This window comes from Ptychodera flava, chromosome 6 (assembly GCF_041260155.1).
Source record: "Ptychodera flava strain L36383 chromosome 6, AS_Pfla_20210202, whole genome shotgun sequence".
In the NCBI taxonomy this organism is placed as follows: Eukaryota; Metazoa; Hemichordata; class Enteropneusta; family Ptychoderidae; genus Ptychodera; species Ptychodera flava.
This window is the reverse complement of record NC_091933.1, coordinates 9,078,195-9,093,721: the sequence shown is the minus strand read 5'-3', so window position 1 is coordinate 9,093,721 and position 15,527 is coordinate 9,078,195. Positions and strand designations below refer to the sequence as shown.

Below are 15,527 nucleotides of genomic sequence, written 5' to 3'. Positions count from 1 at the left end.
ATGGGAATTGTGTGCTCCCTTCTTTGTAACAAACTACAATTTTCAAAACTTGAACTACTCAGAAAACATAACACATTTTCAGAGTTAAGAATTACGAATTTCTGTGTTACACGTTCATAAGATGAAGGATTTTAAATGATTAGCATTGAGATATCTTGCACTTGTGACGCTTTGAACACATTTCATTTTATCATACATGTATGACAATTGCACCTACTTATTTCTAGATTGCCCTCCTAACACATGATCCTTAACAAGTTGCATGATTAGAATTGAGGGGTCTTACCCTCATGACACTTTGAAGACATTTCATGTCTTCTATACGACTCATGTCTGTATGTCTTGGGTTGCCCTCCTGAAATATCATCCCTAACTTGTCTTGCCATTTTAATTGGTATCAAAATTGCTAAACCACGGTCAAGAGATCTCAACGACATTCTCATCATTGAAACCCAGCCAACTTTCTATTACCAAGATGGCCGTCATCAATATATCCACACACGGCAGACTCCAACAGCCAACTGAACCACATTTATGAGCAATCCTGGATGTAAAAGTGATCTGTGATAAAGACAACTTACAAAACCAAGATCTAGAAAAATCTCAGTATTATTTTTTGTAGAAAGATGGGCAATTTCTCTTTCCCTCATTTGAAGAAGGTTTTTAAACCATTTCAACACAAAAACTTTTTTATTTCTTGAATTGTTCTTTTTTAGCATGATTGGGTCAAACTTCTAAAGGTAGTGAGGTTGAAAATGTTAAAAGGGCAAACTTGATCATGATTATAAAAATCTACGAGAAATAAAAGATGAAAGAGTATATATTTATGACATTAAATTATCAGGCACTCTTTTATGGGGACCAAATGGATCTACATTTCATTAACACATCAGCCACATAGTAATAACCAGAGACAAAATATTGATTTACACATATGCTAGTTGCAAAAATCAAAGAAATGTACACTCTTAGAAAGCTAGAGCATCCAAATATTGATTGGGTACAAAATAAGCTAGAGTCTGATACTGAAGGTAGTGAGGTGGGAAGGATAAATGATTGTGAGTGTAAAAGCTAGACATTTCCTACAGCAAAAATATTTTGAATATATCTCCACAAAATATATGGAGTCACATTCCTGTTGTTGACCTGTTCTTGATTTTTGCGGAATTATGGTAACTCTGTGACTCAGATTTGAATAGTAGAGTAACTTATTTAGCTCATTTCAGGTGAATTATCAGGGAATTTACATGACAATTATTGTATGAGAATTGTTTAAAAATATCTTCTTCAAAATCACTAACAATTGAAGTGATGAAGATTAACTCACTATCACAAAACCGTAGATAAATCATGTAAATATGTTCATTTATGTTTGGATTTGAAACCCAAGTAAATAACAGTCAGGGATTGAATTATTTATGTATATTTCTTGATAATGATCTGCATCAAATTAAAAAGATACACTTAAAAATACACATTATGCACATGAACATAATCTTTGTGCCTTACACAGCATCATTTAATACTAATCTTGTAGATTTAAAACAATATTTTCATGATTTTTATTATGCTTATGATGTTACCTTTGCACCTTAGTATTATTGCTTTCTCATTTGAAAAGAATGTCTGGTGGATATCATGTACCATTTGCTAAAGAAAAAAAATCACATATTTTGATTGACTTGTCCAATCACGGTCCCTGAACAAGTGGAATAAACAGGACACCAACATGGAAAGAAACATGCAATAAAAGTTGACAAGATGTTGCATCTGGTGTTGCCACAGGGGGCTGGAACATCTGGTAGTCTGACTAATGGAACATGGTGAATTTAATGAGGACAAGTGTGAACGGTCCTTTGTTACTCTGTCACTAGCTACATCAGGCATTTTACGTTAAACAAAGAAATTTTACTCATACATGTAACTCAGAAGCTAGCTTTACGCGCACATCCATATTATAGAACCATAAAGTTCTGTATTCATCTGATGTCAAATTATTCTTGACACCACTTTTTGCAAAGTTCTTATTATGAATCTCTATCGATAACAGACCTAAAAACACTGTCATCTTCTAACCCATCTTTTGAAAGTTGGAAATAGTACCTCTATTGATGTACAAAATTACACAACATACTTACTACTTCTCCACCTTTTAAAAGAATTGCCTGCTCCTGGATGACTGGAAAGAGACATCGGTCACCAAGATTGTTATCTTTCTATGAATTTCATAAAACTATGGCATACAGTTACTGTGACACAGTATTGTGATTGTGGTGTAAAAAAATTGATGGACCTGACAGTTTGACTATTAGGAACACTTTAAGTTATAATACCCATACTATCAACATTCCACAAAGAGAAAATTTAACATTGGAAGCAAATTTAGAAATTCTGAGGAAACACTAACCAGCAAAATGTCAATGTTTGTACTATTTCTGGTTGGACTGATTACCTTGGATTTGCATTAACCAGATTAAACAAGATATAAATATCCTGATAGAAGATACGTAACATCCTTCAAACTAATCTGAGAAAAGGGAAAGTTCCTACCTGATATCTCTTTGACCATCGCAAGCTTGATCTCCTTATAAACATCCTTTGATAATTACAATATTCCAACACTTGCTCCGATGGCAAAGCACCGACTTCAAACCTGTCATGAAGTACTGATGTCTGTACAACTGAACCCGTACGCAACCTTTTAACACAGCTAACTTTGACCTCATTGATAACTGAGACGTCACACGGCAGCAAAACAAGGCAAACCAGGGCTCATTTAGCATTGATAGCCACCATCAGCCAATCATTACATATTTCCAGTTCGTGAAAGTGACCACTCGTCATGACGGATATTAAATTTAGTATGCCGAAGAGACTTTAAATACAAATGTGTACATTGTCAGCATGGTTATCCATTTATCTCCTCAATCCGCTCATTTCAGGAAGTACCACAATGGTGCCAAGTTATCAACATGTGCAGATTTCTTTTAAGAACTAACAGGGGAGACTTTAATACTTTTCTTGATCATTTAGCCTTTCACAGAAAGAGATTAAACTTCCCCTGGCATTCAAAGGGATTTTGCAACCATCAACAGACACACTCCACCCAGCAGTATTATTGTCTACATTTGTTTTCATAGCCAGTCAAGTATATTTCAATAAATTAAAAGTAATAAAACTCTGCAAAAATAATTAATTAATAGTTTTCTTTGTTCAAGTCTTAACTTAGCAGAATGCAGCTAATGCACTGAAAGTGAAACACAATCATTGTAATGTTGACTACTTATTTTAGATGCTCAGTCAGCATGAAAATATTAATAACCATTACTTCAGTGCACTGATTGGGGAGGGAGTTGCAGGAGTCATTCATAACCTATTCAAAGTAGACAATGCAATTAATGCAATGCTATGATGTTTGTGTGCATGAAGTGAATCCATTAAAAGCAAACCTACTCAACACGTCAAAGTCTTTGTTTCACTGTGTTAATTACATGTTATGCAGTCTGCTATTTGATTACAAATCATCCATTTGCGCTATTCTGAGCTATTAAATGAAATCACATAAAAGCGGTTCCATCATGATGTTGGACTAGGAGCGTGAAGTTGTGTCCTTCCCCTATGAAGAAGCCCTGTATAAAGGGCTTTATAATATCATGCGGGTTTCCTGTTTCAGTGTTTGTTGGTGAAAGATGGCAACGAAATGTGCTGATCGCACGACGTCCATTACTAGCAATTAATAGCGATAAAAGGCCGTCATGTTTTTTTAGAAACCAAAACACTTACGTTGGATAATTTTGTTTCACATGGGAAAAACGATGACTAACATGACGCATTCATTTGACAAATCATCCGGCACACAATCTGCTCATCAAACTGACAGCGACACCGGCATTATCAGTGTAGGACGGAATTTTAACCTCGTCCTTCGACCAAGGAGACATTTGCATTCATCATGCCGACCTTTGTTTGAGAAACTGAATAGGGTCGAAATCACTTCCAATGGTTTATGGGATCCCGTATAAAGACACGCATTTTGTCTTGTTGTGATGTCTCTGGTGATATATGGGCGACATACGACGACACGAACTGAGAGACGTGTCGATGTAGTTCGTTGCGGTAAAATTATTTCTAGTACACCGTACTACACGTACTTTTTATTTCGCTGCTGTTTCTGAGGACAGCATAAAATGTCTTTGTTTTGTAAAGAGAATTATCAGTTAAAGTAAAACTAAAATACAAATGGCCGATTACATTAATTTTGGCCCATCTTCATCAACAAACCTTCTATCTACCTTTAGTTACCAATAATTCAACTACAGCCTCTACAGGCTCTGCTTGTAGTATTTGATGACCTTTACGTAGCTCCATACACAGTCTACAGTAAACACAGAGCGCCCATTACATTGGCATAGGTAAAAATAAAAACAAACGGTCTATCGATCCTCTTACTGACTAAACTTATCCAAGAGCTTACGATAAGAAAGATTGGTAAAGAACCTACCGTGATTTTATAATTACTCTGCCGTCTAAGGAGCACCTACGGACGATTTTACGTTGACGTTTTACCAGCTTCATTTTCTCAAACTGACAGCCTTCCTTCCGCCATTATGTTATGTTAATTCTGAGCTCACCGGAAACGAACGAGTCTGTCCGAGTTTTGCCGAAGACCAACCAATGACGGGAAAGGGAAAGTCTGAAGGAACTTCGGAAAACTTTCTACGATGAGAAACTGTGTAAACTGTATCATCAAAACATTCACCCAGATTCCTTTGCAGAGCAAACGATAACACCATGTACAAATGGCAGGCCCTGATCCAGTTTATACTCGCCGCCTTCGGAGAACTTCAGTACTACTGAGTCAATTGAGTCAGAACGTTGTGTTTGCATATTTAATATGTATTATTTGTCTATCCGGTTTCCTCCCCTGAAAGAAAATCCGCATCATATGACTCATTCGAAAAAGACGCATTGTTGTCGTCCACTAGAACGTCATATCAAATTGACCGCGCAAAATATACACGCAGGCAAAGGCACAGTTAATTAATAACACAACCTTTGACACTTCCCCATCCCCGGACTTTGGGCAATGCACTCTGAACGAACTTTTAATATTATTGTATATAGAGAAAGTGAAATAAAACTTGAATAAACAGAAAACCGAGAAACCGGCTGCAGCAAATGGTAAATACATGGAAAGAAACCAGCTAACAACAAAAACGACCACAAATAACAAAAACGTGAAACAAACTGGAAACCAGAAACAACGAAAGGTGTATTGGGGAATTTCCTAGGAACTTTATTGTAATCACTCTCCACCATCACGATCGTGCTCTTACGTAATTGTTCTCGGTCGATAGTTCATTCATTCATCCATTTGTCAGCCTTAGGCGATTCGTAAAAAAACAGGATAATTATGTACGTCATATCTACGTCACCCTGCTCGGATACGTCACATATTTTGTCACATCTCTGATATTTCGACTTTTTAAAATTTTTGTTTTGTTTTGTGTCTTTCTTCGTTGCTTTTCACAGCCACACCGTTGTAGTTTGTCCAGATAGTCGCCATAGTTTTAGTTTACGGAAGCTAGTATAAGAAGTGCTGGGCAATGCCGTAGTTGGTTTTGTTATATTTGACCATTGGTTGTAACTGAGTATTTCTTCGTTTTTAGAGTCAATCAGCCTACAGACCACAATACTTTCGGGGCATTTTGTGTGTGTGTACATATATATATATATATATATATATATATATATATATATATATATATATACATATATATATATATATATATATATATATATATATATATATATATATATATATATATATATATATATATTGCATAGCAACACACTTCAGAAAGTGCAGTATAGCATGAACAAAACTAAAAATTTGCATAAAACATTGTTGTCAATGTATTTACCTGCAGCTGCACTGAATTAACAGGACGGAGGGCTTCATGGTGCTTTTCAAAAACTGGATGCATGAAAATACTGACTCACCCCTGACTGCTGGCACAAAAAAAAATGATAACTCCTCCCCCCCCCCCCCCCATGTCAAATAATTTACATTTCAACAGGGAGCTCGCACGGTAGTCTTTCAACATTCCAAACAGAAATACAATTCACCATTTGTCAGCTATGTGCCTTGTCAACACAGATCTGTACATGTATTTGTAGTCAGTTGAAATATTGAAGCATCATATACATATGTACAGTGAGTAATATATGTATGTATGTATGTTTGTACATGTGTGTATGTATTATGCCCAGTGAAGCAGGTAAACAAAAACTGCCGGCTATTATCTTCTTACCTCCCTCCTTCCCCATGCATATGAGACAGTCCACCCTTTAGTTCATGTTGACATCTTTGGCCACAGGGAAGCCAGGATAAACAAACAAATAAGCAAACAAATAAATAATAAATATAAGAGAAAACGATAAGTTGAATTAGAATATTCACTAAACTCCACTCACACCTTGAAAATGTTGCATGTGTTGTTCAGTCAAATGTTTCAATTTTTACTTAATTCATTGTTTTCCATTGTATTTATTTATTTACTTATTTATTTATTTGTTTATTCTGGCTTCCATGCACTTTGACGTTCAATTTGAAGTTAGAGTCACTTTAGAATTGAATTATCTCAGAATTGTTAGAACAGTCAGTTTTGGTATTATTCTGACAGGACATTTTTTTTATGAATTTACATTGTGACATTTATTGTAATTTTTATTCACGTTGAGGTATTTCCACAAAATTTATTTTTGGCAAGGCCATTGTCCCCATACTTAAGTTTCACGAAATACACTGTTCATATCTGATACACTTTGCAGACTTCATCTCCCTATCTCTGAATTTTTTGTTGTATAAATTAGTAATTACTATGCCACGGTGTAAAATACTTTATAGCACTATATCTTGGCACAAATGAATCTGATAATCTAATAATTGAGTACACCTTAAATGTTACTTTATCTCAAAATTATATCATTAATGTGCAAAAAACATTTTATCATACATTCAGGCAAGATTTTATAACTTGCAAATAAAAAAATAATTATAAAAGTTTTTTTTGAGTACCCACTCTATGTTATGCTGGACACCGTAGTTAAACAACTGTAAACAACTCCAATTGTAGTCTGAAGTGATTACCACCTGAGAAAAACCACAAAAACCTGTCTGAAAATGTTACTGGAGATCCAAGTGTTATTCAAGAGTTTATATATTTGGTAAGAAAGTTACAATGATGATTAGCAAACTTTTTCTGCAATTTGAATTTACATCTCATTTGAGTACGTTACTGCCCTGGTCATGCACAATAGTTCATAGGGTTTTGATTACTGGCTGATAAGTTTTGTTTCGAGCTGTCAAATTCCACCATGGCCCTCTTTGTATGTTATCTCTAGGTATCTGAATTTGAGATCGGAACAGAGATACCACACGGACCACTGGGAATATAACTGAAACAAGGACAAACTACACAAAGTTATTTAACCATATAACCTGAGAATCATTCTGGTTCAGCCCCATGCTATCGTTTTAAATTATGACTTTGGACCTCTGTGCTCATCATATGTATCTGACAACGAATTACACAAATTTCTGTCAAAAAATAGCAACACTTCTATAATTTGATTCATTGTCACGATCATTATCACATGATCCATTTGATGCAAAAATCATTGCCTTTGTAATACCAATCACTAATTATGTCATGTTTTCATCCTTTGCCTTTGGTTTTCATAATCCTGGCATCCAGTGTTTCATAAAAAGTTTTTGAAATAGCTATTTGGGCAACCAAAAAGTCATGTCAAGTTGTGCATATTTCACACCCCTAGGGCAGTTAGCATGATGAACTTGGTATACAGTAGTGAGAAGAGATGGGATCATCAGCATACGTCATCCTCACAAATGAATGTTTGTACTTTACAAAACAAATTTCTTTGTAGTCTTGTCTATTTGAGTTTAATCTGTTGTATGTCTCTTGTATTTTTCCTTCTTCTTATTATTATTATTTTTTTTTTCAATTTTGTCTTTTATTGCATTTACAAAAAAAATTATACTTCATATTTTAGCTTGTCTGTAAGTGGCTGCTAACTGGCACTGTTGCCAAGAAGAAAAAATTTAAAATAAGTTTGTAGGTACTGGCAAGCTGCAGCAACTTGAAAATCACTGCACGAATCATATGTATTCAGTACAAATGTTGTATCAAGAGTTGTAGCGTTTTCTCAGATGAACATTTTAGCTTTGAAAGTATTCAAATAGTTAGTAATCAATGGTGTAAATGCTCAAGAAGCAGTCAGACTTCTTTGCTGACATGTGCTTTGTTGTAAGTGTCTAGGGTGTAGTGTACATGACATTAGATGTTTAGGGTTATGTTGACAGTGACACTGAGACTGAAACAAAATATCAGAATGCATGTCACTCTGAAGGGTAACATCAAGTGCAACCAGTCAATACGCCTGTTTCAAAGAATTTATTTTCCTAAATTTTCTGTTCATCTGTTAAAACATTTATTTTACATTAGTAGGAGTGAAGAATTAACTTCAAAGAACTCTCGTTAAAATTAATACCACTGACAAGATTTGCTGTGAGAAATTGAAAAGCTTTAGCAGAAAAGTAAGATATTCTGGGATAAGAAAATCCCCATAACACCATCATCAAATTTGCAAGTTGATTCCATTGGCTGAGAACAGTCACTGTGATTAAAGACACCAATCTTCCAATTTACGCCATATACATACATCCATATACATTTTATTTCATATTTGAGCATGCTACTCATTCATTTTCATTTTATTATTCCATCTTTTTCGTTTAATCTAACCACATGTTTCACTTCATGGAAAAATCCACCTGAAAATTTCTCCCGAATAGAGACTTACACAATGACAACACTATCAACTTCCTGGCAGGAGCTCACTCACAATGCTACTGACTTTAAAATTTCAATGTTGGCTATGTTAAACATGCTTTCAGTACATTATTGAACGGTGATTTTTCCTAATATATGACTAATAGATTTCATGGATTGTACATTACAGCAACACCAAGAACCTGTGATGAAACACTCTTGCATTTAATACCTTATCATTTACATTGACAGTGCACGTTTCTACCACAGCACACACACATTTACCCAACAGATGCTACCAAACCCTGTTATTGGCATCATTGATACAAATTTCTATCCCTCATCTCTACGAGCATCTCTTGAGAGAGACAGACCATAAGTGATTGCTTCAACACCAAAGCTGATTCCAGAAACCCAGATGGATGTCAGGATGTTGGATGAAAACAGAAAGAGACTCCGTTTGGAAATCAGAGTGATGACCATGACATGCAACAGTAACATGGAAAGTTAACAAAATGGTTCTTTCTTTACAGATGTATTTACCGTTCACAACTACAACATTCAAAATCTGACAGTGTGTGTGACAGTGGTACATCCAGTTCATGTGACACACACATTAAAAACTTCTGCAAACATCTTAAAGGGCCAGTAGCAGTAACTTTTTAATGATTTTTTTCAGTTGTTGTTGTGTCAAGTGTAAGTTCTAGTTCCACTCCCCAAATCATATTGAAAGACCAACTATTTAGCTTGTCAACACAGCATCTACAAAATGTAACATCTACATTTATTGTTTGCATTTGAATTTTAGTCCAGACCAGAATTCACTTTTCAACAACAACAATTAGTTTACACATGAGCATACCAAGGTGACAAGCTGAATGCTGCGTATCTCAACATTCTTTGATGAGAAGATGAAGAAAATGTAGTTGGCATTAAAAACAAAAATAAGGGAAAAAACTGTGAAAATTACCGCTACCGGCCCTTTAACAAATGGCTAATCTGGTTTGCAATGAATTCTGTTAAACACACTTAAGCTAGTCTTAGCATTATGGCAAGAATCAATACAATTTTTTTCTAAATGGATAAAAATTCAGTAAATTACACAAATGTACAGATATATCACCTTTCATAGATAAGCCCCTCAAAATTATCACATTAATATTTAAACCAGAAGAATATTTGAATATGTATCATACATTGCAAACTTCATGGCTAACTTATTAAAAATCAATACAAATGTAAGGCACCATAATGAAAGACCCCTTCCAGTAAAAATGCTCCCTATCTGATAGATGCATTCAAATAAAAGATTGTCAGGGACGATCCCACTAAGTTTTTTAAAAAATTTTTACTGGCATGTTCTAAGATTCCAATGCAGGAAGGACACTGGCATGCATTCTATAAATAGGAAAACTTGTGAAAATACACCACGTTCAAAATAATAATGTTCTACAAAACAAAAAACTCAGGACGTTTTTTTCGTAATTGGGACATATTATTACGGAGTCTGTAGACTTACTGTAAATGTGTTCAAAGGAACTGATAACTACGCATACTGAACACAGCGTATATCTACGGAGAGTTCTACACAGAATCCCAGATGACATCTCTAGATGACAAGAAGGTGTATTAACCTGCCCAAAGCATGCTTGTCAGCCTTATAAAAAGTAAAATAAATTTTCTAAATTTGACATGGCAACAGTCTGTGACTTTGATTTTGCACACGCTGCTTATGAGGTGCAGCACAGAGGATTTGTCAAGCATGAATCTCTCTCATCATATCTATCAGCAAGGGATAATCAATTCAATTTGAGTCAGGTCGCCAGGAAATATTCTCAGGGAATGAGATCTATATGGTGTTCTGGTTGTCACGATTCCTTTTTGGCATCTAGTTTTAACACATTATATTATCAAAACGATCCACTGACTCAATGAGGCACAAATGGAATAATCTTTTTGAAAAAAAAAAAGGGGAGGGAATAATTGATACAACTGGATCTGAATATACCTGCTTTTTACTTGTCAGACCCTATAAAGCACTTTGATCAAATAATGTGAGACCCCATCTCTTGACATCCTACGTACAGTCATGGACTACTCTCATTAAGGTGTTTGAATGTTCATTTCAAAAGTTTTCCACGCAAATTTTGTTTGTAAACTGTTTGTTGAATTTTCAAGTAATGTTTTTCACATTTTAACTATTCACAAATCATCCTGACGCCAAATCTGAAGAGTAAGTTTTAGGAGTCTATGGCATGGAAGCACTTTTGTTGCGGAAGTGATATCCCTGGCCAGCTGAATGCATCTATTGCCATTATTTCCAAAATAACTCAACAAATAATTGTATTCATCATTCAAACTTATCACTATTTGCAAAACTTATATTAAATGAGATACGATATCTTATTTTCAGCTTGATGACTTCATATTTACAGAGCTGGTAATGAAACTGAGCACATTATCTAAATGTAGAAACCTGAATGACAACTTGCATTTATATCATCTGTAAAGCTATCTTGGTTTAATACATAATTGTTTTTACCTCAAGGAAAGGGTGAGTTTTGTACTGTACAGAGCAAACACTGCACTACAGTTTGGAATTACAACAGTTCATCACCTGTTGCAAATTAGGTTCAATAACAGTGATGAATTCAGGAAAAATCTATAATTGACTAATTCAGTGTGGGTGAGGAGTATCATAATTCAAAAGCAAATCACTGTGAGAATGAAAAAACAACACCAAAGTCAGCCTTACCAACAAGCTTCATTAACATGCCATTGAATCTACTTTAATTTTTATTTGAGAGGGTTGGGGGAGGGAGGGGGGTTTGGCGGTTGAATCACTTGATCAGACACATTGTCATTTTAAAGTATTGAATTTGTACACCGAGGCAGTGCCTGATCTTTGAAAATAAAACCAGAAACATTCAATAATTCATGGTAAATATAATAAAATTTCAGTTTTGAAGAGCATTCATGCTTGATTACTCCTCAATTTTTGTTTGAAGTGGACAAAAGAAACTATACCTTTTGGAATGAAGGCAGATTGTATACTGTAAATCTCACTTAGTGGAAGTCAGAGCGCCCTCATGTGGCAGCTCTGTAGTAATAACCGTCTATGTTGTAATATTGTTCACCAATGCTGATCTCTTTGTCTGTTATCTAATGCAGTCCCATCAATGAAAAAGTGGGAGGTAGAAATATCTCAACTGACTAACAATGAATAAAATGAATGATTCATAATGAGGATAGAAACATAACATACATCAAAATGCTGCTCATTACAATACATTTCATTATTTAATATTTAAACAAAGCCCTATAAACGATTATTTTGCTATGATCCTGAAATAAAATTGCAAATTTGACAATGCTAATATATTCTACACATAATTGATGATAAAATACACACCAATATGGGGAGAAAAAAACCTACAACGGGATATTCGTAAGTTCTTCAAAAAATAATAATAATAACCAGCTTATACACAAATAGAAAGCATAAGAAAAATGTTACAGACAGAAACGTACATTAACAAAATAAAAGATGTAGAAATAAAAGAACTAGCAATGTCAGGGGTAAATAAATCCATTTCACTTTGTGTAGTTTCAAGTACACATATCGGGAGAAATGATGTCTAGCTTTGTCCTCGACTCGTACTTCATACTGCTATATTGACAATTCAAGACAAGCACACAATGAAAATCAAAGGTCCACGCCTAGAATTCAGTGTACCCCTGTGATGGAGGGTCTGTGCCCCATTTAATGTTACTGGATTTGTTTTCCCCTGGAAGTGATGAAGACAATAATACCACAAGACAGTGTACACATAAAAAACAACACCATCCACAGAATGGATGGGTCACGACGTGCCATTTCCCTCTTTATTGCCATTGCCAGTGTCAGAATCTGCTCTATGTCGGAGTTTGACTTTCATGAATTCTGGCTTTGTGTCCTCTTCTATCGTCTGTTGTTTCTGTCTTTCTTCCTCCTGAGAAAATACAGAAAAAAATAGTGTGGTTTGGTTCATTTTCAGTTCATAGTCAGTGTCTTGCATGTATAGCTATTGAAGAGAACTATACACCTAGACAAATAATCTTGTTGGAAATGCCCCCAGAAGAGTCAAAAGCACAAAATCCAGCAAAGGGTAATGATTATTTATGAGTCATTTGGTATCTGACATGAAAACATCATATTTCACTTCAACACTTCAGGTTTATTAGACTTTTACAAGCACAGCTGCAAACAGACCAAAAGTTTTGAGAAAACTTTTAACAGATAACCTGTTTTGTTATCGTATGGTGACAAAAACACCATCAAGTGCACAAGTTATCCAATTTTCAGATCATATCCTGTACTTTCTTGTTTCCGCCACAGACATCCTGACTGTTACTTAACTTTTGGCTCTGGACTTCAAGATCTTAGCTTGCTAGCAGAGACGCATATCCAACAACTAATGCAGTAATTTTGTCTGGGACAAACATTTATTGTACACTGTGACCTCAGGTCAAAATCTCTTTTGTTTTGTTTTTCACCAGGATAGCCCCACCCGTACAGGTCACGTGGCTATGTCCCTACATATCATTCATTTGACTGATTCATAAAAATTCAACACTGAGATATCAGCAAGATGGTAACAGCAGTGACCTTCCTTTATGTTTCTTTAACACATCTGAAAGAAACCTTAGCCAATCCACCTAATGGTAGAGAAATTGGTGCTTGTCTAAGGGTACCTTTCCCTTATGCCAAATACAAACATACCCCCTAAGATTATGTTGCAACATACTATAACTCAGCATAGGTCCATTTTTCTTCAGTCTTGCCATTTATTTTATCACTACACCAGTACACAGAGTTGTTCCTTCTTTGAACTTTGACAAGTGCTGGTAGTCTTTTTACACAGTTTGTGTTGATCACACAAATATTATGCTTTTTCATACCTCTCGTAATTTTTCTTGTTGCTTCTGTAATTTAATGTCCAGACTTGTTCGCTTCTGCTTCTTTGATTCTTCGATTTCCTTCAATTTTTCTGCATTTCTCCTGGCTTCAAATGCTTTTGTCAATTCTGGCTTCTGGTTCAAAACCTCTCTATGAATAAAACAAAAACCAAAAGTTACGTTTGACAGCTGTATGAGGTCCTGTCTCGTTCAGAGTTTCATTCAACTGTTTTATCAGTTATTATTTATTTTACTGTTTTCAAAATGGATTATTTTCCCATCAATAATTGTTCTCTTTCTTGTGCAACATCTAATCTGTATTGCATTTGTGGAAAAACGCTATCAAACAAAACATAGGGCCAAAGTCCCTGAAGCTACTATAGACATGGATACAAAATTAAGTATTTCCTGACTGTATGAAATTATCTCACTAAGGTCATCCTAGGGACCTGTACACCAAATATTAAAACTGTCTGACCAGCGGTTTTGAAAAAACAAGCGACTCAACAGTTGACAGAGCTCTGCTGTGTTATGTAAAGAACCACCTTTTGTGACACATGTATTGATGAAAAAGGTGGATATCTTTGATAGCTCATTAAAGGATGGCCTGACCAAAAATGGAAAAAAAAATTCCGTAAAAATACAGATTTGCATATTTCATCACAATTTTAAGAAATCTAAGTTGGGTTATCCCTGGGGACCTGTATACCAAATAACAAAGCTGTCTGACCAGTGGTTATGAAGGAGAAGATTTTTTACCAAAAACACTTTTTGGTGCTAATTTGCATTTTTTCAACAATATCAAAAATTAATAAAAAGAGTTTCTCAAAATCATATATTTTATCCACACAACAAATATCAAATAAGTAAATACTGCAGTTCTCAAGATATTTGAGTGGGCGGACACCTCACAAACGGACATACATACATACATACATACATACATACATACATTTATACATACATACATACATACATACATACATACTGATAGTGCACGACGGACAGATACCCATCCCAATAGCTTCTATAGACTATATTAGTCTATAGTAGCTAATAAATAAGAGTTAATTACATTCTAATTAAAGTAAACAAGACTTGCTTAAATCAAGATTTTCGTCATAAAAAAACAGCATATCTGTCAGGTTATAAAGAATCTTATTATATAAAGCTGGTTATCTTTTTATTAGTATTTTCATCCTATTAACCAAGCACATTTTAACTTTCAAATTAACATTGTAAATAAGTTCTGTTGAATAAGTTGAGACTGTACGTACTCAGAGAAAGCACACTGAAGAGACAAATGTTTGAAACTTAAGAAGTTCAAGGTCATCAAAAGCATCATGTAACACTTTCATTGCACTGTTTACACAGATTGCATAATTGCTATAAATAGCACATGAGGAATCTTACAGCCCAGATTTACCATAAAAACCCTATCACTTTGACCACTCTTTTAATTGACCACTCTATTTTTTCCTCAAAAGTATTTTATTTTATCCTTACCAAGTCAACCATAAATGGAAATTAAAACTTTCTCTATCTCTATTTATTTGACCACCCATTTTATCCTTACCAAGTCAACCATAAATGGAAATTAAAACTTTCTCTATCTCTATTTATTTGACCATCCTATCATGACAAACTATTTTGAGCAATTTTTTGTAGATAACATACAGGGCACAATAAATGACGGTTCAGAATATGTCAAAGTTGGGATTCAGGAAAGTTGCC

At 34.8% G+C, this 15,527-nt stretch overlaps 2 protein-coding genes across 6 annotated transcripts in view; both read right to left on the bottom strand.

The window, feature by feature from the left end:
* LOC139134772 (FERM domain-containing protein 4A-like) overlaps positions 1-4,677 on the bottom strand; it is a 43,411-nt gene extending 38,734 nt beyond the window's left edge. Inside the window, 1 exon segment of the mRNA XM_070701817.1 lies at positions 4,502-4,677. The gene's annotated coding sequence lies outside the window, so the exon portion shown is untranslated.
* A 3,785-nt stretch (positions 4,678-8,462) lies between these two features.
* Positions 8,463-15,527, bottom strand: part of LOC139134770 (uncharacterized) — a 47,900-nt gene continuing 40,835 nt past the window's right edge. For all 5 annotated transcript variants that reach the window (XM_070701812.1, XM_070701811.1, XM_070701813.1 and 2 more), the window contains 2 exons: positions 13,797-13,944; positions 8,463-12,847 (listed from right to left, as the gene is read on the bottom strand). In XM_070701812.1, coding sequence (XP_070557913.1) covers positions 12,719-12,847; positions 13,797-13,944 — 277 coding nt within the window. In that variant the 3' untranslated portion in view covers positions 8,463-12,718. The remainder of the gene's footprint in view (positions 12,848-13,796; positions 13,945-15,527) is intronic.